General features: G+C 33.5%; 3 protein-coding genes across 4 annotated transcripts; all 3 read right to left on the bottom strand.

Moving 5' to 3' along the window:
• Positions 1-126: 126 nt before the first annotated feature.
• LOC120073271 (uncharacterized) lies at positions 127-7,589 on the bottom strand. Its single transcript, XM_039026011.2, has 9 exons — positions 7,185-7,589; positions 6,386-6,808; positions 5,677-5,824; positions 5,343-5,584; positions 2,371-3,302; positions 1,909-2,252; positions 1,488-1,751; positions 1,188-1,393; positions 127-996 (listed from the first exon to the last, which is right to left on the bottom strand). The coding sequence occupies exons 1-9, from the start codon at positions 7,446-7,448 to the stop codon at positions 277-279; spliced, it is 3,543 nt and encodes a 1,180-aa protein (XP_038881939.2). The 5' UTR covers positions 7,449-7,589; the 3' UTR covers positions 127-276.
• Positions 7,590-7,936: 347 nt separating this feature from the next.
• On the bottom strand, positions 7,937-9,798 carry LOC120073272 (uncharacterized). Its single transcript, XM_039026012.2, has 3 exons — positions 9,212-9,798; positions 9,028-9,081; positions 7,937-8,343 (listed from the first exon to the last, which is right to left on the bottom strand). The coding sequence occupies exons 1-3, from the start codon at positions 9,524-9,526 to the stop codon at positions 8,110-8,112; spliced, it is 603 nt and encodes a 200-aa protein (XP_038881940.2). The 5' UTR covers positions 9,527-9,798; the 3' UTR covers positions 7,937-8,109.
• A 1,493-nt stretch (positions 9,799-11,291) lies between these two features.
• Positions 11,292-17,923, bottom strand: SNX1 (sorting nexin 1). 2 transcript variants are annotated; one of them, XM_090311444.1, is made up of 11 exons: positions 17,775-17,923; positions 17,465-17,638; positions 15,985-16,120; positions 14,862-14,995; positions 14,427-14,501; positions 13,301-13,460; positions 13,046-13,179; positions 12,731-12,799; positions 12,245-12,324; positions 12,018-12,078; positions 11,292-11,934 (listed from the first exon to the last, which is right to left on the bottom strand). In XM_090311444.1, the coding sequence occupies exons 2-11, from the start codon at positions 17,606-17,608 to the stop codon at positions 11,725-11,727; spliced, it is 1,203 nt and encodes a 400-aa protein (XP_090167570.1). In that variant the 5' UTR covers positions 17,609-17,638; positions 17,775-17,923; the 3' UTR covers positions 11,292-11,724. The 2 variants fall into 2 exon arrangements, with proteins under 2 accessions (XP_090167570.1, XP_038883387.2); XM_039027459.2 differs by having other exon boundaries at positions 17,465-17,923.
• Positions 17,924-25,143: the final 7,220 nt, after the last annotated feature.

Raw genomic sequence — 25,143 nt, 5'->3', positions numbered from 1 at the left:
TTTACAATTTATATTTAAGGATATATTGCAGCTACCACTATACTTCATGGGTTGTTTTTACCATTTGACCTAAAATTTATTTACAAGTACATTGAAAAACTAACTTTAGACTTTGCAGATATATGATTAAATTAGAAAAATGTAAATCAAATTGAAAAACAGAACTTTACAAGTAAAAGTATAACATTTTTGCTATTACCAAACCACACCATTTTGGAGTGAAAATTCAAACTTTGCTCTACCCCCAAATTTCTAACACTATGTTGTAGAAAGTATTCAACTGAAGAGTGGAAACAATAACAAAACCAAAAGACATAAGAACATCCAAGTAATAACCCAAGGGGAAAACCAAGTAGCAAAGCCTTCATACCCATCATGTGGATCTTCACTCCAAGACAATGCCTCCCCACTCCTGTATCTCTTTTTGGCATCACCAGTGATTGCACCTTCTTTTTCAGCTAATTTAATATGTGACAGAATGTGGGGGAATACTTCCTTACAAGACTTCTCTCCAATCAACAGATCAGAATGCCCAAAGCCATCCACAACCACCCTTTCATGTCTAAATTTTGATTGATGCAACTTCATGTATTTGTTAGCCAGAAAGGAAGTGAGAGGACTTATCAGAAGACTCCTTCCACCTGATATGTATAGCGTTGGGAATGCCATTCTCTCTGGATGTATCAAGTAATTGTTGTTCCCTTCCTCGTCGACAATGAAACCGGCATTGCAAATTTTTCTGAGGTGAGGAAATGCTGCCATGGGGAGCATTGTGGAGCTTTCCTTGTTTAACCAATGATGAAGAGAAGGACTCACATTTTCATGCCAAAATGTGTTGCCAAATATGCCAGAGAAAACTTCACATTCGTTGCAGGTGCACCTCTCGTACCGTGGTAACAAATAGGCTATCAATTTTAGGAGCTGATGCCTTCTGCTGATACTAGATGTTGCCAAGAGAGGGAGGATCTTGTTCTTGCCAAGTATAGCCATGGATATCTGCATAAAAGATTCCAAATGCGCCCAAAGAGATTTACTTCGTTATTCATTAACCCAAAGAGAGATGAAACTCAGAGTTGTCTAATTAAGATCTGTAGTCTAGACATTTTCCTGATCCTAATCAATCACATTTTGACACTATTATTCAGAAAACTATCAACTCGAGCAAATATTCAGAAAGTTGGACTCACTGGGACCAGAGGAAGCCACATTTTGACCATTGACGAAACGGTTAGCTTGAAAAACATTGAAGAGTTGGTACAAGAGAGAGAGGCCACACAAGAATTAGAGACATGTCCTCCCATGAGAGACATGTGTGATGCCAACCCTCCAACACAGTGTGCAACAATATGTACCTTTCTGCAGGACCCATCCATTTCTAGGATCTTGTTGATTGCTGCAGAAAGAAACGAAAAACAAAAAGCTCATTGAAAACAAAGGAATTCAGTACTAAAAAAGTACAAGCGGTTAAATTCTTCTGAATATATTACCAGCAGGGATGTCAAATCTGCCAATATCTGCTATTGTGAAGTCATTAGAAGGATTTAGAGGGTGTAATCTTGATTGCAATAGCCAGACATCATGCCCTTCTCCAAGTAAAGTTCTAGTCAAATCAGTGGGTTCTGTTGGCAGATAGTAACTTTCTGTTGAATAGCCATTAATCAGGATAACTGGATTACGTTGTTTTCCTTCTTGAACCCTCGATGAATATTGGGCACAGCTAAATTTTATGCAACCGACGGTAATTCCATCTTCTGCACCATACATATGACAACGGCTGAGACAAGTTGAAAACTAAAGCAAGACATAAAGAAATGAACATTGACATCCTAAAAATGGGAATTAATATTTTCTTCTTGGAAGTCTTATCAATTTTCAGAACTGCACGAGACCACCGACTTTAGTTAGTACCTGTTGTGATTTCAAAACGAGAAGTGTATCCGTAAAGGTTTTCTAAGAACCCCATTGGTGTTGAGCTTTTGTAAGTCAACCGTGGTGTCTGTAAGATATAGGTTCTCATAAACGTCTTTAACAAAAGACTAATGAACTGTCCTCTCTTTTCTCCCTTAAGACTTAAGAAACTCTTGAGAAGTTCTAAAACTGAGATGCTGAGTTCCCCTTCAAAAATGGCAATATCATTCATCGAACTTTTTTCTACAACTTTTTCAACTCTCACATGCAGTGTTGTCATCTCTCGCCAAGCATATAAACCAAAAAGATAAGGATTCAAGGTCTTCTTCCCCTTCAGAATATATCTGCATTTTAACTTCTTTAGAATAAAGTATAATCCTGCATGGCTTTACAATGTTATCCAAAATATAAAATGATAAGTGGTATGGAAGTCGAATACATCAAACAAGCTTAAACTCTCACCTTGAACCAGAAGAAGCTGCAAGAAGAAGGTGATAAGTCATATACTGAGTGAAGGGAGTTCTGCAACCAGTATCACACAAATTTACTTCCCCATCGATAATGTATAGATTGTCCTTCTCAATGGCCCGAAATTCTACATATCCACCAACTTTTCCTCTAAGAAGTGGATGACATTCTCCTAGACTTCCTTTTGATTGACTGAAATCTTTCTGACCCTCGGAGTTCATCTTCATTATGAGAAAAATGGCACAAGGCATTCCTCCCACATAACCCTTCATGGTTTCTTTAACCATGACTATTGAACTCTGGGATCTATTTATAATTGTTTTGTGGATAGAATGCTTATTATCATTGCTAGCAGAAACGTCAAGACCATGTTGGCACTTGTACTTGAGAATCTCACTCACAAGATGCTTGCTTACATGTTCAGAAACAATTGTGATTGTAAAAGATGGATTTACACCAACAGAACGTGGAATTAATGAAGCATCACAAACATAGAGGCCTGGATGCACAGAATCAGGATTCGTGGGATCAAAAACCTGACCACTGGCATTGCAAACACCACGAGAAGGATCAGATGCCACATTGCACCCACCTAAATGGTGAACTGATGTGCTTCGGTATCTTGAAATGAAAAGAACCCCCCCTAACTTTTTTGTGATTCTTTGAAAGACATTTATTTTTTGTGGTAGTAGAGGGTCAAGTGGTGGGAAAAAAGAAATTTTATCTGTGTCCCTTTGCAACATAATTTTTCCGTCGCCCTTGTCATAACCCATTGCGTTTAGAACAATTGCTTGGCTGGCTTTGAAGCTTAGAATTTGTTTCAACTTATCTAAAATCCCATGGAAGAACCAGTAGCCATTGGGCCACCCATAAGTTGTAATGCCTTTAAAAAGCAGGTTAGGATAAGCCGAAGGAAGTACTGCACTCTACGGCACAAGGAAAAAGAATTCAGTTAAAATTCAAAAGAGCAATTTTTACAACTCAAAAGGACATTTTATGAACATAAATGGACCTTTTAAATAAAAAGGGTAAAGGGCTATTTTTCGTCATGCATTAGGAAAAGAAGTAATATTTAACAGCAAATTATGGTCAATGGTTCAGTATCTCATCATAAATTATTAATATAGTGGAAGTATTATTTAATCAATTCAATGGTTCATCATTATAATTCAGGATGTCTTCTTCAATCGGCTATCGTTTTCATTTTACATCTGCAAGAAAGGTGAATGAACTATCAATTATCTTGGCATGCCCATGAGAGGCAATCCTTAAGGCTTTGTTTGATAACCATTTGGTTTTTTGTTTTTTGTTTTGAAAATTAAGCTTATAAACACTATTTACACCTCCAATTTTTTTTTTATGAGAAACATTTGAATTGATTTCATTGATAGTATGAAATTACAAAAAAATATTAAGATTACATAATTCTATTCTATTGTGAAATAAACTAAATTTCTTCCTTTGTTATCTACGTTTTTGGTGTAGACTCAAATCTTGGAAAAAAATCTTGAAGTAGAGTATTATTGATTAGAGAGAAATGTAGACAATGATCCCTTTGAATAGACCCAAAGGGAAAGGGTTGTTTCACCCTAACTACCTAACTAATTCTAATTCTAAATCCCCTTTAAATAGACCTAAAGGGGAAGGGTGTTTCCATACCTAAACTAAAAAAGAAAACAAATTAAAATTAGTACAAATGGAAATTACCGAACATTCCCAAAATGCCCGAAATGCCCCTACATCATTTTACCAATGGTTTAAATAACCAATCCAAAATTTGAAAATTAAAAAAAGTAGCTTTTAAAAACTTGTTTGTTTTTGGAATTTGACTAAGAATTCAACCACTGTACTTAAGAAAGATGCAAATCATTGTAAGAAATAGAAAGGAAATAGGCTTAATTTTCAAAAACCAAAAACAAAAAACGAAATGGTTAACAATTGGGACCTAAATAACTAGTTTCCAGGAAGGTAGGTTACCTATTAATTATTTTGACATGTCCGTGAGAGGCAGGGCAATCCTAAAAACCTTAATTCCTACTTTCCAGAAACATTGGTTCGAAAAGATCATTAATTGTCCTAGTAAATGGAAAAATTCTCAAGTTTTTAGAGGAGATCCCTAGATCACTCTTGTGCAAATCATTTGCTAATTGCCTACTTAGATTAGATAATCCAGTTCTCTCCATCCCCGTTCCTATGGCAAATAAAGTTAACAAGATCCTTAAGGACCTTTTCCAAGGAGCTAAGATGGATTGATATTATCATCAAATTTATTAAAGAACGATTTACCTCCAAATCTCCAATGGATCGTGAAGGTTTCGGGTTCTAGAAATAACAAAAGAGAAATATACCCCTTCTTTGCAAGTCGACCTGACACTTGCTAAATAAATCCGTATTTATAGCATAGTATAAGTATAACCAATAAATATGGCTTCGAGGAGAATGGTTGGTTTTCTAAAGTGTATCGTCATAGTAGCTCAAGAAGCCCACGTTCTATTTCAAGCAGATTTTTATAATTAAGAAATATTTAGTGTAAAATGTGGGAGGTGGCTCAATAACATGTTGCTAGGTAGATATTTCCAGCCTCCAGGCTATCGACAAATCTTTCCCATCTAGTGTTTAATGAATTTTCTTTTCCATAAAAAAAAAGTGTTCAATGATTTTTACCAGTTCTATTGTAAGAAATATACTCCTTTTGTGAACTACTTATAAATTTTTGGTATAGCTGCAGGTGGAGATTCATTGTGTATATATACATTTTCTCTTATACAGAGTGTGCTGGTTTTTCATATAGTTTGCTCTTCTGGTAGTTCTGGCCAACCTGTTCTGTTCTTCCATTGCATTCAATAAAATTTCTATTTTTTTTTTTATCAAGAACGCGATAATCAATAAAATAGAAGGAAAACGATCTCAAGCCCTATATTTCCCAACAGAGAATCAAGTTTTTGCAAGTGAAGACATTTATGCACCTGAATTGTAAATCCCAATGAAGATGTATACGAAGAAGAGATAGATGGTCCTGGCCGTTCATGAAAAGATTTTTTCCATAACTGCTCTCTATCTAATCCATAAGCATTCAAAGGTGCAGGACTCCCAGCAAGGTAGGCCACAGCATTTCCATTACAGCTAAATCCGCAGCCAAGTGATTCAGAAACTTTTAGTCCTCTCATTTGAGACCGAAAGAGTATCTCAGTTGTACCAAAAACTCCAGCTGAGATGAAAAGATTAAAATTTAAGTAATCGTAAAAAATGAGTAATCATAGAAATTCATCCAAGTAATCAACTATCTTGCTTCTTCCTTACCTGAAAGGATTACAAAATCACAGGTGATAAAATCAATCTCATTCAAGTAAACAGACCATTTTCTTTCTCGGGAGGTTTTGCCTTCCTGGTTAAGTGAATTTTTTACAACATACTGAACTTGACATGTAGTATGAACAACACAACCTGCCTACACAAAGGAAAAGGATAGATCTCAAACAAAGTGCTAATGAGACATAAAAGGCATTGTCTAGACATTATCCTGTAACAGGCCAGTAGATTCCTTGTTTAGAAAATCGAAAAAATTAATGAAATGAAGGAAGGTCAGTGATTAAATAATTGAATGCAACTAGAAATTCCATGTCAGCCGAGCAGCATGTGTGGGATTGCCAACCCTTCATAACACAACTATTAAGAGTAGTTACATCCTAGGAGTTAGATGGGAAAAGAACAAGCTTGTATGGATTAAGACGAGCACTACTAGATGAATAGAATAGGTGTTGAGAGAAGGCAGAAGGGGGAGTCATTGCACACATAACTTGACAGAAGTTAATCAATGTTGATTTTGTGGTATTTCAATTATCAATATGATTTTTTGTATATAAGCTTCAGGAATCCTTTTTGTAAATTTTATTGATCAGCGATCTTCTATCTTATCAAAAGAAAAGCTCTTCTGTAGATGACACGTGTTAAATATATACATAATTACACACAAGTAGATTTAGTAATTGAAATGCAGTGGAAAGAATACCTGGATGGCTGCCAATAAATAATTTTTGTCTGTTGAACTCTTTGCATTATAAGGACAGCCAGCAAGACAATTTCCACAAGCTAAGCAGTTACCACGCTGTTGGATTTTCTGTGAACTAGACAATGATTCCTCAATATCGAAGTTAATGCTAAGATTCATCGAAGACTCAAAACTTCCTTCGATCTCTTCGTCAACAATTTCTTCTAAGACTTTGGCGGAAGGAAATTTGACCGGAATACTTTGTACCTTCAGCATGGCTGCAGCAGCAGCTTCACAGAAAGACCAATCCCTTTCCCATTCTTTTGGCCAGTTTGGATCCTTTCTAACAAGAACTGGGGTTGGAAGCATCACTCCAGCATTCACTAGCGAACCTCCCCCTAGCCCACAGGCTACAGTAGCTAGAGAATCATTTTGTTCGAAAACCTAAAATTCAACACATTTTATGAATAGTCAATTACAAACTAATTAGTTTCTGAAGATGTGAAGTATAATCTGGTTTAAGCAACTCCTTTAGATACTGATTGTCCCATTAACTATATACAGATGTATAATAACTTCAAAGCTGCTTTTGAATATATCTGAATAATTAAAAGTTGCATTGCATGGCACAGCGCATCTCTGGTTTTTCATGAAATGTAAAATAAAAAATTTAATCATGATTACTTCATTACTCCTTGAAATATCAAAATCTTGATTAATATCCTCGTATAAGTGCCAAATATGCATACAAGTCATCTTCTTCATACTAGCTCTGAATCTCAAAGGAACAACTATAGAATAACACTATGAGGAAAATTACCTGGAATAATGCATCTTTAGGACCAAAGCTTACGCCTAAATTGCGATTTTCCATCCTCACAGCTGAAGTTATTTTCATACTGTCAGTAACAAAATCCTGAGATTCCCATTTGCGGCCTTTCTCAAGTAAACAAACTTTTATCCCTGCCATAGACATCCGACATGCAGCAACAGAACCACCATATCCTGACCCTATAACAATTGCATCGAAACCATTCTCTACTTCATCACCACACATTCTATCAGCAGTTTTCAGTTCTTCCATCTCTTTGAGGTTAAGAAAGTAATGAAAAGTTCATTCTAATGGTCAATTTAAGAATACCATAGAAAGCAAGTAAAAAAAAAACAAACAACGTTCAGGTTTAGATAAATATATTTATCTGAATTTATAGCTGTTGACAAACCATATAATTATCAGCTCATAGCTTTCTTCATGTTTTTTCCCCTTCTAATTACTCTGTTCTAGTTTATGCCTTGACAAGGAGTGCATTGGCCAACACAAAAGCTAATTTTGATTTCAGCGTGAATGTACCAAACACTAATAATAATAAGACTTCCACCGAAATGTCCTTGTTTTTAGCTTTCTTGTCAGCATCTTTCCAATGTCTCCATCAACAATTTGTGGATATTCCAAAAAGTGAAAAGCAAGTGTTGTGCATTCTAAATCAGTAGAAGACATCCAAAAGATTAGTATTATGTTGTTGTGCTGTTTTGATTTAATAGAATCTTATATCGTAGTTTTCTGAATGAGTCTAAAGCCAAAAGAAATATTTTTTTCTAATTCAAGCCATATTGAAATGTTAAGATATGGGGAAAAAAAACGAGCCAGATCTGATGTCCAAGTGAACCTTCACTGACAGTCATTTACATTACCTAATGACAGAAGAAAAGACAAGTTTGTTACATTTACATAGACAAATATTAACTCATACTCTAGAAATTTCAACTGATTTTTTCAAAGCACCCAAAAGACTCCTCATAATTCTCGGTTCACCAGGAGGTGACTGGTCCCTTAAGCGTCCATTTCTTATGGCTCGAAAAATTGGATTAGTATTGGCAGTAGCAGGAAAAACCAAGCAATCTATATACACCAGAACTTCCGTCTTTCCATCTCCAATTGTGATAAAACCAAGTCTAACTCCACTGGGTATTTTGTCAACCTGTTTGATTGTCATGAAAATAAGTTTCCGCTAGAGCTTTTGTTGATAAAGGTAATCAAGTAATTATGTATGAGAACTCCTCATATCTTATGCATAGCAAAGATTAAGAACACCAAAATAAAGCAAAAATTTGTCATAGTTGTTAGATTTAACTGTTCAAAGTTATAAAGCGCATATGCATTCGTCTCATCATGCTAGGCAATGCTAATCAAGAGCAGTTGTGTAAGTCTATTCACAAGAGAATAACTATTTGTTAGGTGATACAATATTAAATTTACCTTAACTCATGAGCTTAAACTTTTGGGTCAATCAGTGATTTAAGACTATTAAGATGCTATATCATCATATAAATACATATCAGAACCCACAAAACAAGAAAACAAAAAAAAAAAAAAAAAAACAGCTTTTGAACTGCTTTGTTGAGACCTATTATCCAATCCGGTCCTAAAATGTCTTGTTGGTTGGGTTTTTTTTGTCAACTTCTTGCTCCTAATTTTATTTCGGCATTACCAAATAGCCACTTGGCTTTTCGTTGGCGACAGTATTCTCTTTTCCCAAATTGGCCGGCACCATTAACTATGATCGAGCATGATGACGTCTAGCTTCTATATAGAACCTCTAACATTAATTTATCATTCAAAAATTATAATCAGGAACCGATAGAATGTAAACCCATTGACTCACCTTCAGAGGCACTGGAAGCGGCAAGTTAGCTCCCTGGCAAAGACTATTGGCCCACTGTTGCAATCGAAACACATCACTCACAAATTACTCCAGACAGCCAAGATACTTGCCTATTCTACTCTTCATCGGTTATTGAAGCAGTAAAGCAAAAACAAATCAGAAAAGGGGAGGAAATTTGACCTACCTGGAAGAGTAAGACCTGAAATCTAGCAATGTCAATGTCCGAAGGCAATTTCATGGTCCCAAGTGATACTCCATCTTCAGGGTCATCTTCTGAGGGCACAATATCGTAGTTCTCATCCGAAGACTTGGGCACCAGCTTCGTATTCCTGAGGCATGGACTTGAGAGTTGAGAGAACTTGGAGATTTGCCGATGGCGAGTGTTCCAAGCGACGAAAACCAGTGACGGATGAGACGCCATTGGAGACAAAATACATGGCCGATAATTGACAGTTGTGTAACGAATGAATTGCTTTGTTGAATGAGAAATGGCTTCCATGGATCTGATACCGAAGAAGCAACAGGAAAAGGAGCTGAGAGAAAGAAAACGAAAGAGAGGATAGTGTTTCAGCGATGGGAAGCCACTGTGAGGAGAAAGGTTTGACGGTTGGTCCGTTTTTTTTCTTTTCTTTTCTTTTTTAAGAGAAAATATGAGGATGGAGTGTCAAAATAACAAAAAGAAAATAAATTTTCCTTATGCCAAACTATTAATTGAAATAACAAAACTAAAACTTAAGAGACATCATAGGTTTTTATTATTATCTATTATACACTATAATGATGGATTTTTTCTATCGATTTCTATCCATCTCTATTAAAAAATATTAAATTTTATTATTTTTTATAAATAATTTCCTTTATTTTTACTATTCTTGAAAATCCCTATATTCTAAACTAATAAAATTTTTAAATTCTAAAAACTAAATTTTACATTTTATTAGGACCGCAAATAGATATATAAATCTTTAAATCTTTAAAAAATTAATAAATGTTGCTCAATTAACGAATGAGCATATTTATCAGCTACGATAATTAATATATACTCTTCAAGGTTTGAATCCACATATTCTTACTAGTTGTACTAAAACAAATAATATTAAAAAAGATTGTTGAAATGTGTTCATATTTTTAATCTGAGTTATGATTATTTTGTTTCAAGTTTTATAGGTTTTTTTTTTTTTTTTTTTTGTTAAAGTCACTTTTAATGTATGAATTTTAATTTGTAATGATTTAGTCTTTATATTTTTTAAATGATAATAATTTAGGACCCGTTTGAATTGACTTGAGAAATACAATTTTTTTAAAAAATTCTTTTTTATAAACATTTTCAATAAAAAGGATTAAAATATATATGAAAAATTATTTTGAGTGGTTGACCAAACACTCCAATTTCTTTTCAAATGATTTACAATTCTTTCAAAATGATTTATTTTTTAAATTAAAACTTGAAAATGTATTCCAAACACGCCTTTAGTCTTTAAACTTTAGTATATAATACTTTAATCCATATAACAATTTAGTCCTTAAAATTTCAACTTTGATATATTTTAGTGTTTTTCGTGAAAAATTTCATCAAACTTGAATGTTAATTTTGTTATGTAACAATTTAGTCATTATATTTATAAACAAATTTGACCCTAAAATAGTTCATCAATCTATTTGTGTAAAAATAATTATGAAATCTTAATAGTACTTTTTACGATAGAGATTAAATCGTTACAAATTGTAAAATACAAGGACTAAATAGTTATTAAAGTTCAAAGACTAAATTGTTACAAATTTGAAAAATATAAGGACTAAATCGACTAAAAGTGATTTTTAACTTAATTAAATCATATTAAAGAATGTATGGCCAACACTTCAATTATAACCACTTAATGTCTACATTCAACCTTATTTTTCATTAGGTAACCCAACTCATGTCAGTTAAATGTTTTATTTTATATGTGAAAAAAAAAAATTCAAAAAAAAAATTAAAACTATTCTTATATATATATTTATAATAATTCAAATAAATTATAGTTTCAAATATATCTCCTATAAAAACTATTCTTATATATATTTCTAATAATTCAAATAAATTATAGTTTCAAATATATCTCGTACATGTGTTGTGATATTACAGTGACTTACACTAAAAGTTTATGACAACATCTAATCGCGCTACTTAAAACAAATTTATTTTAATAAATTGTCTACAGATTTCACATATACTGTGTGTGTATTCATTTTTTAGTATAACAGGGGAGATCAAACTCTCAATCTAAGGAGGAAGAACATGTCAACATGTCAAATTACCATTGTAAGAAAAAAGGTCCCAATATGAAAAAGAAAATAAAGAAAAGAATTAGCTATTTTGTCCACCATTATCTCGTCGAGCACATCTACAGACCAAAAAACCAACCCCCCATAAAGGTCACTTCATCCTTTCAAGTATCATAGACTACTGAACTATTTAAGTAAAGGGAAACTGCTGAGTGAACCCAACACAGTATGAAGAATGATAGCAAGTGAAGTGTGATGGAATTTGATCTGCCAAAGATGTCTAAGACTACAACGCCATATTTAAATCTGTACAGAAGATGGAAAAGCAGAAAACAAAACCAATACAGGTGTTGCTTTCGTTACTACAATCTCTGCATCTGCTGTTCAAGATGACTACCAAAGCATGTCTTTGTGGTAGCAGGACGTAATTGTTCATGAAACTGAGAGGGCCTCGAGCTTGGGAAGGAGACTTCTCCATGCATCGGCGACCCCATTTGCCAAACGGGCCTGTCCTTTTGCAAATTCATGGAAAGCGAGCCCCATGTCTAATGTTTTCTGTTCCTGGAATCTTATGGTCTCTTGATTCATTAGTGCCACTATTGTCTCAAATTTTTTGGTCGCTTCCTCACTCGCTGCCTTCAACTGTACAGCCAAACTAATTCTATTTAGAACAAGATTTGGTCTTCTGAGAAGTAACCAAATTATGTTCATTGAAGTTCACATACCTCTTTGTACTCCACCTCAGCCTCAGCTGCTTTATCGGATCTCATTAGCATGAGTTTGTCTCTGCAGACCATTGAACTTATACGCTAAATTTCTTGGTATGATAAGCAGATAGAACTCAATAGAATGAATTTTAGAGGTAACTAAACACAGGACACTGTGCTAGCCTGTTATTACAACGACATAAATGAAAACAGATGAAAATAGAGATAAGTTATTGGATGCATACAGATTTATCTCTTTCAGCTTTGTTGTTTCGGCAAGTTCACATTGCTGCCTGAAGGCATTGGCTCTCTCGGCTATGGTGGCCTGTTTCAAACAAAAGAAAACAAATCTTACTAAGGACATATACCAAACGAACACAAACTTATTTTAATTAATTCAAATGCAAATGCATCGACCAAGATGACAATGAGGTATATATACTCCAAGACAAATCATTTCAGCCCCTGTATGAAAAATAAATATAAATTTTGAACCCCAACTTGTACCAACATCGTGGGAACATTATAGCGATACTTATGGTAACCAAGCCCAACTAAACTTTTAAGAGTCCAGTACAAGGATTCAGAAAGTAATGCCACAAATTTGAAAGTTAGATGAGTCAATTTCAAAATCAACTCAAATGGGGAGGGAGGGAAATTTTAAAACTCAAGGACATACAATCTATATAATAGATCATGTTCAAGTAAGGTCGTGAGAGGGAGGAAATTACCTTAATAGATTGCACGGTACGAACATAATCTTTCAAAGGTTCCTCAAAATTCATCAGAAGTTGGTGAGCCTGCAGATATACATCAATGTAAAAGTAATGTAAATATAATAAACTCCTCTAAGCCATAATTCAAATTTCCATAAAGTGAATTTAAAGTGGGTTGATAACTTCAAAATCACTTTTCTGGGAAACGAGCTTGCAAGGATCCCTCAAAATAACGTTTTCAAGTGAGGTTTGTTTGTTACTAAACGTGGTAGATTTTAGAAGAAACACTTTTGGTCATCAAGAAGGTATGCGAACACACTCTAAATATACCTCCTTTTGCAACTTAATTGACAACATCTCTGATTTGGCTCCCAGTTCTGAGAAGCCCTTGCCAACAGCATTTTCTTCACAAGCACCAAGAAGCTTGGCAGCCTTTCCAAAATCCGATAACGCCTGTCCCAACTCTAGTGCACAAGCAGATACAATCAAACATTATTCATTTGTTTTCTAATGAAATAAAATGGTAATGAAAACATAAATTACAAATGTCAGCCAAATTAAGCGATCATGAAGATTTCCATATACCTCTATGCCTTTTCACAAGTCGATATGCATGCTTCTGGGCTTCAGTTAAGTGGTTTTCAAGCTCAAATATGTAGTGTTTTAGCTTTTCATATTCAGGATTTGACTCTTCCACCGGCTTTTCTTTTCCAAGAACAATGTCACTCACTTTAGATTGTACGTCCTGTTAATAACCATTTTTTTGGGTGGGAGGACAAACAGTATGATTGAATCATATGAGGTTCACAAAAACGAGTGGAAAATAAAACCTCCCAGCTAGTAAAAGGAATTACATAAATCTCTCTAACAAGATAATAGCAGAGTAGACATCATACCAGTTGAAGTTTTTTAATTAAGTATTCACGACAGCATAATATATTGAGAAGATACCTCTAGGCTTCCTCTTGACAAACTTTAAAAACAACATTTTATATGACTGCTATCAAGGAGAAACTAAAACATGCAAACAACTTCATTTTGTTCTTAACGGGATGGTCAGAGGCCATCTAGAATACAAATTCCGCAAAATCAGCCAGATCAAACCAGATAGGCTTGAAGGTCTGAAAAAAGCCCGCTCCAACATCTTCAATAGAAAGAGCATATGAATATTATTTCTTACGGAACTTTCATTTATCATCTTAGCATCTGAATGAGACCAACTTGCATCAAGTAGAGCTAACCTAATTCAGAAAATCAAAAAACAAAAAGTGCCCAAGAATAATTCTTTTACGAAGAAGTGACCCATCAGAAGATTTAACACTGATCAGCGGCAGCAAAAAAAAAAAAAGTGTTCATAAAAAGAAGAGGAAAAGAAACAGATAGATATTCATGCTATCAAAGGAAAGAATTAGGTGCAAACCAAAGACAAAAATTTAGAATCTTTCTATTTTCTCTCCTCTACAAGAGAGCTTTTAAGCAATCTCCATTTTTTAACATGCATCTGCAGGACATTTATCTTAACTTAATGGCAGTCGTTGCTGCTATACTCACCTTATTGATAGATATGAATTGTTCGTATCTCTAAAGTCTGGCACTAGGCAGTACTTCCCTTTCAAATTGAAATAAAATTTCTTTCTCGTTAAAACATACAGGCACTAACAATCAAATCTTGCATTGTGTATTATTCCTCCACCCCAACCACTCATCTTACCTTGAATATTTGCATTAAATCAGCTGGCTTTTTCTTGAAAATTCCAGAATCATGAGATCTCAACCTCTCCATGGTCTGCTCATAAGATAACATATGCGTGTCAGTTTAATGGAACTTCTTACTTTATTATAAGAAGATGGACAGTATAACATTGATATGTGTTAGGTATCCAAACATAGAAATATAGGAAACCAGAAACTACAATAAAAACATGTAACTCGAGGTACTTGCACCCTCCCTCTTGAGACCTCTCTTGAGCCCTGATTCATCCACCAAATGCTAACTCCCTCCTTCCTCACGCTATTTATAACCAAACTCCATAACCACATACCCTTCTTATATCCCTAATTAGATTCCTAACATTTAACAATATGGTGGACAGAGAAAAGAATAAAAGGATGTACTATATAACAAAGAGAAGTCCATGAACATCACCTCTTCTTCCGCCTGCAAGAAGGTTCTCAAATCCTCACTCTTCTGAAGCTCGTGATGTGAAGCTATCCGATTTACAAATATATCCAAAGCTTGACGCCTCATTTCTATAAATTCAGCACTAAAACGAAATTTCTCTGCAACACAAAAACTAAACTTATTCCAAATATTAATTTTACATGTTTAACCGCATCAAATCTAGCTCATTTTTCTCATCACTTTAGATGACCTCACAATGAAAGAAAGAAAAAATTAAACTATCGATTCCAAATCTAGATCTAATATTTTCTCTGAATGCAAAAAGACGTAATCAAATGTAACACAACTCAAGAAAATGGGTAGTTGATATCTGAACACGTTGGTCAAACATTTCTGGAACATATTGTGAGAGTACTATTAAAGATATATGGGGAGTATTGGTAGGATATTGGGAAGAGCATAGTGGTAATTAGCACCTAACATTAATTGTTTATATTCTTAATCCAAACATCTTAAATAACCTGCCACTTGTCAGCTTTTCTATAAATCTTTTACTTTCTATCTGCAAAACATCTCTATATGTGTTTGGAAATGACTGCTGAGTAATATGAGCCAACCAAAAAAAGCAAGGCTTAGATTACCAGGTCCTGGACATAATGTTACTAGAAATTGAGATGCCCTTGCCTACCCTTATCTAGTCTCACATTCTTGCTTTCTTACTTACCTCTTGTATTATGTGTTGTTAGCATGTTAAAACAACTAAACGTTGCATCATATATCTGAATTTGTCCTATCTAATTAATTGTCCAACCAAAACACTCTACTTTCTATGCTTCCAAGCATATATAGACCTCGTGCAACTATGAAAACAAGAGAAAAATAAATATTATCAAATGAAAGTTTGGTCATGACATAGACTTGACGTTGATTAATTAGAAAAGCAAGCTGAAAATACTACATTACATAATTTCCAATACTATAACCCATCATCAACAGTAACCCAACACCTAATGAAAGGATATCTTGATGGTTTAACATAATATTAGAATTCTAAGCATTAGCAGTAAAACGAGAAACACAATTATCATTTAGCAAAATAATCCAACCTCAAAAATAATGAAACAAAAGGGACTCATAATCTTCTTACCTACAGCATTCTTCTCTGGAAGAGAAGGAATAAAAATGCCTTTATACTTCTCAAAAAGTCGATCGTGTAACCATACAAAATCATTGTATCGCCGAATGACAATCTTCTCTGGACCTTGGTATTCAGGAAAATTAGTCTGCCAATACAAATTATAATAAATCATCTGCCGGTCAATCATTATAATATACATATTAAAAGGTAAAAATATACTTTGTTCACATGCCAAGGAAAAGCTTTCTTGCAATATGTATTAATCCTAGTAAATCGGTTACCTCAGTGCAAAAATTTATCTGACAAATTCTTCTCTAGAAGAAAGTACAAACAGATAGGATTCTCATATGAGTATGAGGCCACACACATAATATGTCTTTCATAACCTATCGAAAATTACCTGGTATTTTTCCCCTATACCCGAAATCCTTGGCCATTTTTTTTAATATATTGTTATCTAAACATGTAATACTTGGCAACCTTATTCCAAAATAACAGTTCTTTTGTTGAGGACTGAGGTGGCAAACAAAAAGCCTCTTTTGAAGTAAAGGTTTCATGTTATGAAAGAAAAGTTCTCTTTAAGATACAACTTCAACCTTTCAAATTATTGGCAGATTCCTTCTGCTTTCTCATTCAGCAAGACAATTGTATGCCCCTTAAATTGCAATATGATAGCAAATATGCTCTGTTTTCATGGATTATAATAGGAAAATCATAATAAAACTATTATATTAAAAAAAAAAAAAAAAAAAAGGTTCAGGAAGCTCACTGCCATTCTCATAAAGAGAAGAAGACCGCAGCAAAATAGTGAGAAAAGTACAAGAGCTCCTTCCATGAGTTAGAAACTTCATCAAACAATAGTCCACATTTAAAACACTTTGAAAACTCACAAGTCACAAAACCTTCAGCCATTGCTCCTCATCGCATATAACCCATTCATTCATTTATTTTCCACCATGTACAGAACTTCTGCTTATTTACATCAACTCCTCCTCAGAGCTTCCTATCAGGCCTTAAAATTTCCCCACAAAAGGACATCCCTGCTCAATCTCTTTACAATATCGGGATCGATCATATCTAACATCATCCATCAGTTTCGAAGCCCAAAAGTACGCGTTTAATTAGATGATAACGTTGATATCCAATCTGCATTCTTTTTTTTCTTTTTGTTATTTCACATTATTATTCCTAAGCACCATGTAAAACTACGGCCGAATCCAAATGAGTCAGTCTCTTCCAGTTTCTTAGTTAAGTACACAATTAGCATTCTTCACTTCACATCACAAACAAAATTCACACAATTATACATAGTTGGCAGCCAATTGAACATGAAGACTGCCAGCAGTTTGATGGCAAGTCAAAAATGTCATCACAAGGGAACATGAGACATGTACTAGATCAATAATTTCCATCAAATGAAGCAAAATAAACAAGCAATCAAACAAGCGGTCAAAGAATCATGGAAAAACAATTCTCAATGCACAAATACCTTAGTGATGACTCGGTATGAGATATAAGCTTGGACCCCATTTCCCAATTTCACAGGATCAGTCACCGAAACTGAAAGATAAGGCTGCGAAGACGGAGATCTAGGGCTAAGCGATGAACCCGGCAAACTTCTCTCCTGCTCCATTAACCCACCAAACAACGCGAATTCCAAAATCTAAAAGGAAAGATGAACGAACACGTCAAATTCCTCGCTGGTAATTGCAGTAACGATCATGGAAGACGTGGGTGATATTCAATCCGGAAGGATGATAGTCCACTTCACGTTTAAGAATCGGATCCGCCTGCCTTACCAATGTTGTTGCCGCTGCTTTCTAGTTTCTTTTGCCATTAATTGAAGCTTCAACGACATAAACGAAGGGAAATTGCCGAATATCGCACTAGTAATTTAGGCTGGTTTTGACCCTTTTTTTAAGTTTTTGGGAAAATGGTCTAAAAGAATGGACGTTTAAAGCTATGATTTAGTTATTATAGTTGTAGGTTATCATAGTTAGGATAGTTTACGTTTTGGATGTAGATTATTTTGGTTTTGGTTATAATAGTATGTGTTTTAGGTGTAAACTATTTTAGTTTGAGAAATAAATAGTAAACACGGTAACAAATAATAAGAAAATGATGAATGTAAAATAGTAAATATTATAGCAAATGTAGATTTTGAAATAGTGTTGATTGCAGCTAATTGGAGGTTTTGAAATAGTTTTTACTGTAGCAAGATGTGGTTATTATATTTTGATGATAACTCTTGCCCCAAATGCCCCCTTAAGTTTTCACGTTAGCACGCTTTTGGAAAACTCTTTTTCTCGGGCCTTTGTGGCCAAGATCATTATCAAGAATTAATTTGAAACGTTAGGAATTCAAATGATGCAATCTTCTGAAAAGGACAAAAATACCCCTGAGTAAAATAAACCTTCATCTTCATAGGAACCATTATAGGTTCTCACTCAACTTGCTTTCAAATTTAGCTCACCTACACTTTTATTCGCATCCTTAAAACGGATATCTGCATCTTTAAGCCTCGTTTTGTAGAGATATTCTACTATTTCTTGTGTTTAGTTAGATACTTTAGTTTTAATTTACCGTTTGTTGGGGTTTTTATAAGTTGTATGAGATATCTAAGAAGCTAAGTTATATAGTTATGATTTTCCATATTTCATTTTTTTTATGTATCTTGACTTAATTCGATGATTTTTTGGAGACTTTATCTTATCACGCCTGAAATGCAATTGAATTTCAGCAAAGATTGAATGAAATTGTACCGAGATTCATTGGATATGTCCCGGGATTTTAGTTGAGTTTTTAGTTGTATTTGTATAAAATCTCGGGGTATATGTGGCCCGAGAATGCCCGAAGATTTTATGCATAATGCAACAAAAACCCTAATCTCGTGGCACACCAGTGTATATGTCCCGAGTTCTTCATGAATAAGGCACGATCTCGGCCTAACCCCGAGTTTTTATGGAAGGCATTTTTCATAAAAATGCTTCTGTTTTGTTGTTGTTTGTTGTAATTGCTTGTGGTTTGTGGTTTGTGGTTTGTTTGGCATATGACATTGGTAACTAAAATTCACACTTCTGACTATTTCTCAACAAATTTGACTTATTATTATTTAGCAAAAACCATCTCAAATATTAAGAAGAAGTCAACACTTAGGTAGTTGTACATGTTTAGACAAACCGTTTTTAGTCATTTTTTGGATGTTAAGTTAATTTTTAATAAGCCTATATGCCATTATATTCTCTTAAGAGAGGCATGGGAGGATAGATAAGGCATTATTAGCTTTAAGTTGTTGGGGAAGAAGGTCTCTTTTGGTTGTGACAAGTTTGATATAGTGATAGGGTTAAGGTATAGGCCCAGATGTGCAGTTAAGTTTGAACTAAAGCACAAACACGAATACAGATATAGGATACATATACAATAGGATACGATGATATGTCAATTTCTAGAAAACTAGGATACTGATACGTTGAAACTACATTTTTTTTTCCTTAAACAAAGTCTAGGATATAGGTTGTAAACCCCAAGCTTTATTTTCTCTACTTAAGTATGTTTAGTAGTGTGGTTAGTACGATAAATGGGTTAAAATATGAGTTAATGCAAATTTGTAGGAAAAAGTTGAGGAATAAGAAAAGTGTTGAAGGAGGTCCTAAGCTCAATTGTCATATAAGTGTGTAGTAATCACAAGGTTTGTGATTCGAATCTCTTACCCTCAATTGAACTAAAGAAAGGTGTTCTTCTATTTATCTCGGACTTACCTTGCCTATATCCTCTAGCAAAAAGATTATCAACTCTTGCCTTTGATTTCATTATCACACATTTAGATGCATATTTTGTGGGATTGAGAGTGAGAACAAACAAAGAATATTTTAGGGTGTGTTCGCCGCCCCCCAACCTTGTTAGTGGAGTGGGATATTGCTATAATAGCACACCCATATTTGGTGCTCCAAATATCATAATTGTGTATATAATCATTTATAACATATGATTAATCACCATTTCAAATCTCTATCCGTGTTTACTATCTTTTACAATGTTTACTATTTTCTACACATCCTCTTTTTTCCTCTTTGTTATAATGTTTACTACTTCTCACCCAAAATAAAATTATTTGCATCCAAACACATACTATTATAACTCATACTAAAATAGTTGACATACACCCAAATCACAAACTATTATAGCCTATAGATTATTATAACTATATTATAACCAACTTAGTGTTCCAAATGTCCCCTTAGTGTTTTTATAGGTCTTATCTTCTAATTATCTATTTTACGCTTATCTTACAACAAAAAGAGTTTTAATACTTACCTCTAATTTCATTGTGACATATTTTAGATGTATGTTTTGTGGGATTTAGAGTAATAATGCACATATTATTGGGGTTGGTGTCCTAAATCTCGTGGTTCTCGTAGTTTGTAATTTGTATTTGAATTATTTAGTTATTTTATTCAACATTTAGATTGCATTAACTCAATCCAATAAACAAAGATTCGATGTCATTTTACGTAACTTAAACATGTATATGATCGACATACAGGTGGATCATGTTTAAGTAATAACCTAAATGGTTTGTAGTATATAGATAAGGTTGGATGTTTTATCTTGGTAACACTACGAATATGGCTAACTTTGTAATTGTTACAAGAGTTGTAAAGTGTTACAAACGAGTTGATCCTAATTGTTTATGTGGAGACATGCGAGTGAAGTTATCCTATACAAAGAGTATATATAAAACCAGATCGCGAATAATGTGCTGGATTTTATGTCCTAAAACTCGTATTTTATAAACAATAAACTTATTCTGAAATTCAATAAAGTTATTATTGAAGTTTGATTCAATAAAGTTGTCATTGAATTTATGAATTGCTTATTTCATTTTAGAAACAAATCCAATAAACTAAAAAGATCCATGATTATTATATGAGTACTTGCACTTTATGTGGAGACATAAAAGTGGATTAGGTTCGAGTAAATAGTCAAAATGATCTATAGTATACGAATAAGGTCAGGTGCCTTAGTTTGGTAACACTATCGGATGTGGCCCACTTTGTAGTTGTTACAAGAAGTTGTAAAGTGCTAAAAACGAAGTGATCTTGATTCATTTATGTGGTGACATGACGAGTGAGGCGTCCTGTGTAATGAGTTTACATAAGATCGAACCAAGAAATAAGTCACTCTTGCTTTATAAGTTGTTTACTGTTAAGATTGACTATTTCATAGCGATGACCCAGGTAACTTAACCTTAATCCTGAGCTAACTATGAACTCTTGTTTATTCAGGATTATCCTTTAATCTGCATAGGTGAGAGTAGTCCAACATCACTGTTCAATAAGTCTCCCATAGGGTGCAAGATGGAATTCGCTCCTACTTGCTTTCAGGGATAGTAGAGAGGTTGTTCCCTTAAGTGTTGATTTCAGATATTGAACAAGGGGTCCCACCCTCTCATTGATCCGAGAGGGATTCTGTTTATTGATTGGATCACAAACAAATTGTTCATTAGAGAAGGATCAGTGAAACTTAAGGAACAAGAGGTAACCTCGGGGGTAAAACAGTCATTTGACCCAGCCGTTATTACATACAACCTGTGAAGGGTTAACTTACTAATCATGGTTATATCAAATGGACACAATATATCTATAGTGAAGGTGTAACCTGGTAGTTAATGAATGGGGTTTATTCCGTATAAAAAGTTTAGCCAATTAATCTCGAATCGTTGGAACCCATGATCTGTAGGTCCATTAGGTCTCATACTAGCTCAAAAACAGATTAGCCTTACAATAGCGTGATAAGTTGATTTGAAACGTTCAAATTCAAATTAAGGGAATTAGTAATTATATGTGATATAATTACACGTTTAATTTTGGAATTAAACGTAATTGGAGAATCGATTAACATATAAATATGATTTAAATATTAATTTTATGAATGGAGATTCATAGTGATAGATTTGGTGATAAATTAATTTAATATTTGATATTTAATTAACAGAATTGATTAAATTGTGTAATTGATTATTAATTTTAATTTTATTAGAAAAATTAATTGTTTAATTAATTTTTGTAAAATCGATACAATTTCAATTTTAATTGAGGAATTAAAATTGAAAATTGATTTTGATTTTGAAATTGAAATTCAAAATTCAAAATTGGAAATTTGGAAAAACCCACATAGTGGGATTTTTCCACTCAACTTAAAAGCACCTTAATCACCATAATCCACTAATTCCATCAAGTTAGTGGTGTTTTCATGGGATAAAGACTTCAAAGCATGGGTTGATGGTTTAAAATACAAAAAGGGATTCACTTGAAGATGACATGCAACTGTTGAATTTCTAGGTTTTTTTTAAAGTTGAAGAAGTTGTTCTTCAACAAGCTGAAAAACCAAAAAACTTCTCCTCCAATTTCTTTGAGTTCAAGCTTGTTTTGAGTCTCACAACTCAATCTAAGACTCCTAGAGAATAGTGGGGGAGCTCTAGTGATGGTCCACGACATCAATTAGAGAAGATTGCAGCTCAAATTCGTGTCTAAAGAGGATCTTCAAAGATATGTGTTGAAACCCTCTTAATACCCTATAGACATGTTTGTCAAAATTGAAGAATTATAATGCTTAATGATCTTGTTTTCCTTCCGTTGCATGTTTCTATAAACCAACACAATGATGTCCCATCCTCTCACTGGCCCGAGAGGGATTAGTTTATACTTTGATTATAAATTGTTTGTTCATTAGAGAGATCAGTCATACTTAGGGAATTAGATATAATTACAAGAATAAAACGGTAAGTTGACATAATTATAATTATGAGCGATTCGTGAAGGATCGACTTACTATTGATTGGTTATATCCGTGGACACAAAAACATATCTATAGTGCGAGTGTAACTGCTGGTCTTTAGTGGAGTGACCTGCAACTAATGAATGTTGATTAATTTAATTAAAAAGTTATTAATTAATCTCGTGTTATTGAAGCTTATAATCTGTAGGTCCATTAGGTTCTTTTGTTAACTCACTAAGGATAGAATAAGAATTGAATAATTTATGATTAATTTCAATTGTTCAAATTAAATAAAGAAATTAATTGTATCCATATACATTATAATATAATCTGTAGGTCCATTAGGTTCTTTTGTTAACTCACTAAGGATAGAATAAGAATTGAATAATTTATGATTAATTTCAATTGTTCAAATTAAATAAGGAAATTAATTGTATCCATATACATTATAATATAAAGTTAATTTTTAATGAGATTCAAAATTATACTTTATGTGAAAAATAATATTTGAATAAGATTCAAATAGTAATTAAACTATAGGTTAAAATTACCATGTATAGGACTCATATTAATCTATAAGTTACGTGAGAGAATATTATTTGAATATGATTAATTAAATATGTGATATTTAATTTATTGATTTATTAATTATTAATTAATTAATATTAATTACATATATTAAATTTGATTGAATATATATTAAATAATATTAAGTAACTCCTATTGGGAGTTAGTTGGAGATGGAGGAGGGGAGTTATAACTTCTCCTCCAAACCACCTCATCCTCTCTCACATAAAGAAAAAAGAAGGAATGAGTTTTTGTTTTAGGGAATGGTTCCTTAAGAGTAGAAAAGTTCTCTTTGCAAGTTTTTTCTCTCTCTTCTTTCTCATTCAAGAACTCTATCTCCCACAAAAGCCTTCCATTTCAAATAAAGATCCCATCATTATTTTTGATGTTTATACTGAAAATAGCAAGAAAATTAAGTGGTAGTGTCTCACTGGGAGTTCATGATTGTTCATGTTCTTGGAAGGAATTACGAGAACGGAGGAGAAGTTCGTGACGCGGAGAGAAAATACCTAGAAGAAAGTCTTCAAGTGTAAGATCTTCTCATCCCTGTAAAGAAAGCATGTTGTAATTAAATATGTTTACCATGTATGTGTTTTCTCTGTTTTTCACTGTTTCAAAAATGAATTGCACTAGCACATGCGTTCATGCGCTTCCGCTATAGAATTTAATTCCTTCAATTGATATCAAGGCCAGCTCGTGCCCCTATTTTTCATTTCCAAAAAAAAAAAAAAAAAAAAATTAGAGAATAGGTGAGTGCTTTTCTACATTATGGATGTGAGTTTGCAAAATATATATTTTCGGGTTTAGCACTGTAGATTACTGTCTTTTATTTGAATTGTTCATATAAGGGACCGTTGTTTTTGGACATTTAATTCAACAATCGAGCCTATAAGTCCAGTTCTAAAGTCTTGGTAAGCTTTTCTAAAGGAGAAAACCAATTATGGAGCAAGCAAACAAAGATCAAATGCAGAGGAGCATTATGTGTTGAAGCGCAGCCCACAAGGTTGGCATAGAAAGCATTAGCGCGAGCGTAGCAACACAGGCATGTGCTATGACAAAGGGCTGTAACATTGCAGTGCTCCGAGTCTTACATGAGTATTCTAAAGCGGTTGTGATTGTGGGTTCAAGACCTGACGGGAACAGTTTTCAAGTTTTAATTGTATTTTTTGGAAATTAATGTAATTTTATTTTTATTAATTGAATTAATATAATATGAGTATATTAATTCGATTGATTTTTAAGGATGGTATATTAATTCGATTGATTTTTAAGGATGTCAAATTCGATTTACTTCACTGTTTAATTTAATTTAATGCATGTGATGTATGATTAAATGATCATATATTGCATAATGTGTGTCATATTGTTTAAAATCCAACCTTAGGATAAACATATTCATGCATCATATTTAATATAGTGTTATATTTGTCGGGTTGTATGTCCTAAAACTCGTAGTTTGTAGAGTTAAACATTTTCAATTATCAGTAAAGATGTTATTCAACATTTCTTCAATAAAGTTGTTATTGAATTTGTAAATTGCACTTGTAAATACTACATCCAATAAACTAAGATCCATGACTATTATATGAATACTTAAAATTTATGTAGAGACATAAAAGTGGATCAAGTTCGAGTAAATAGTCAAAATGATCTATAGTATACGAATAAGATTGAGTGTCTTATTCTGGTAATACTACTGAATGCAGCCAATTCTGTACTGATTCGTTCATATATTGACATAAGGAGTGGGGGCATCCTGTGCAATGAGCTTACATAAGATCGGACCAATAAATAAGTCACTCTTACTTTATAACGTTGTTTACT

The sequence above is a fragment of the Benincasa hispida genome, chromosome 3 (genome assembly GCF_027475165.1).
Source record: "Benincasa hispida cultivar pf3 chromosome 3, pf3_genome.v1.1, whole genome shotgun sequence".
NCBI classification, from domain to species: domain Eukaryota; kingdom Viridiplantae; phylum Streptophyta; class Magnoliopsida; order Cucurbitales; family Cucurbitaceae; genus Benincasa; species Benincasa hispida.
This window is presented reverse-complemented; position numbering and strand designations above follow the sequence as displayed.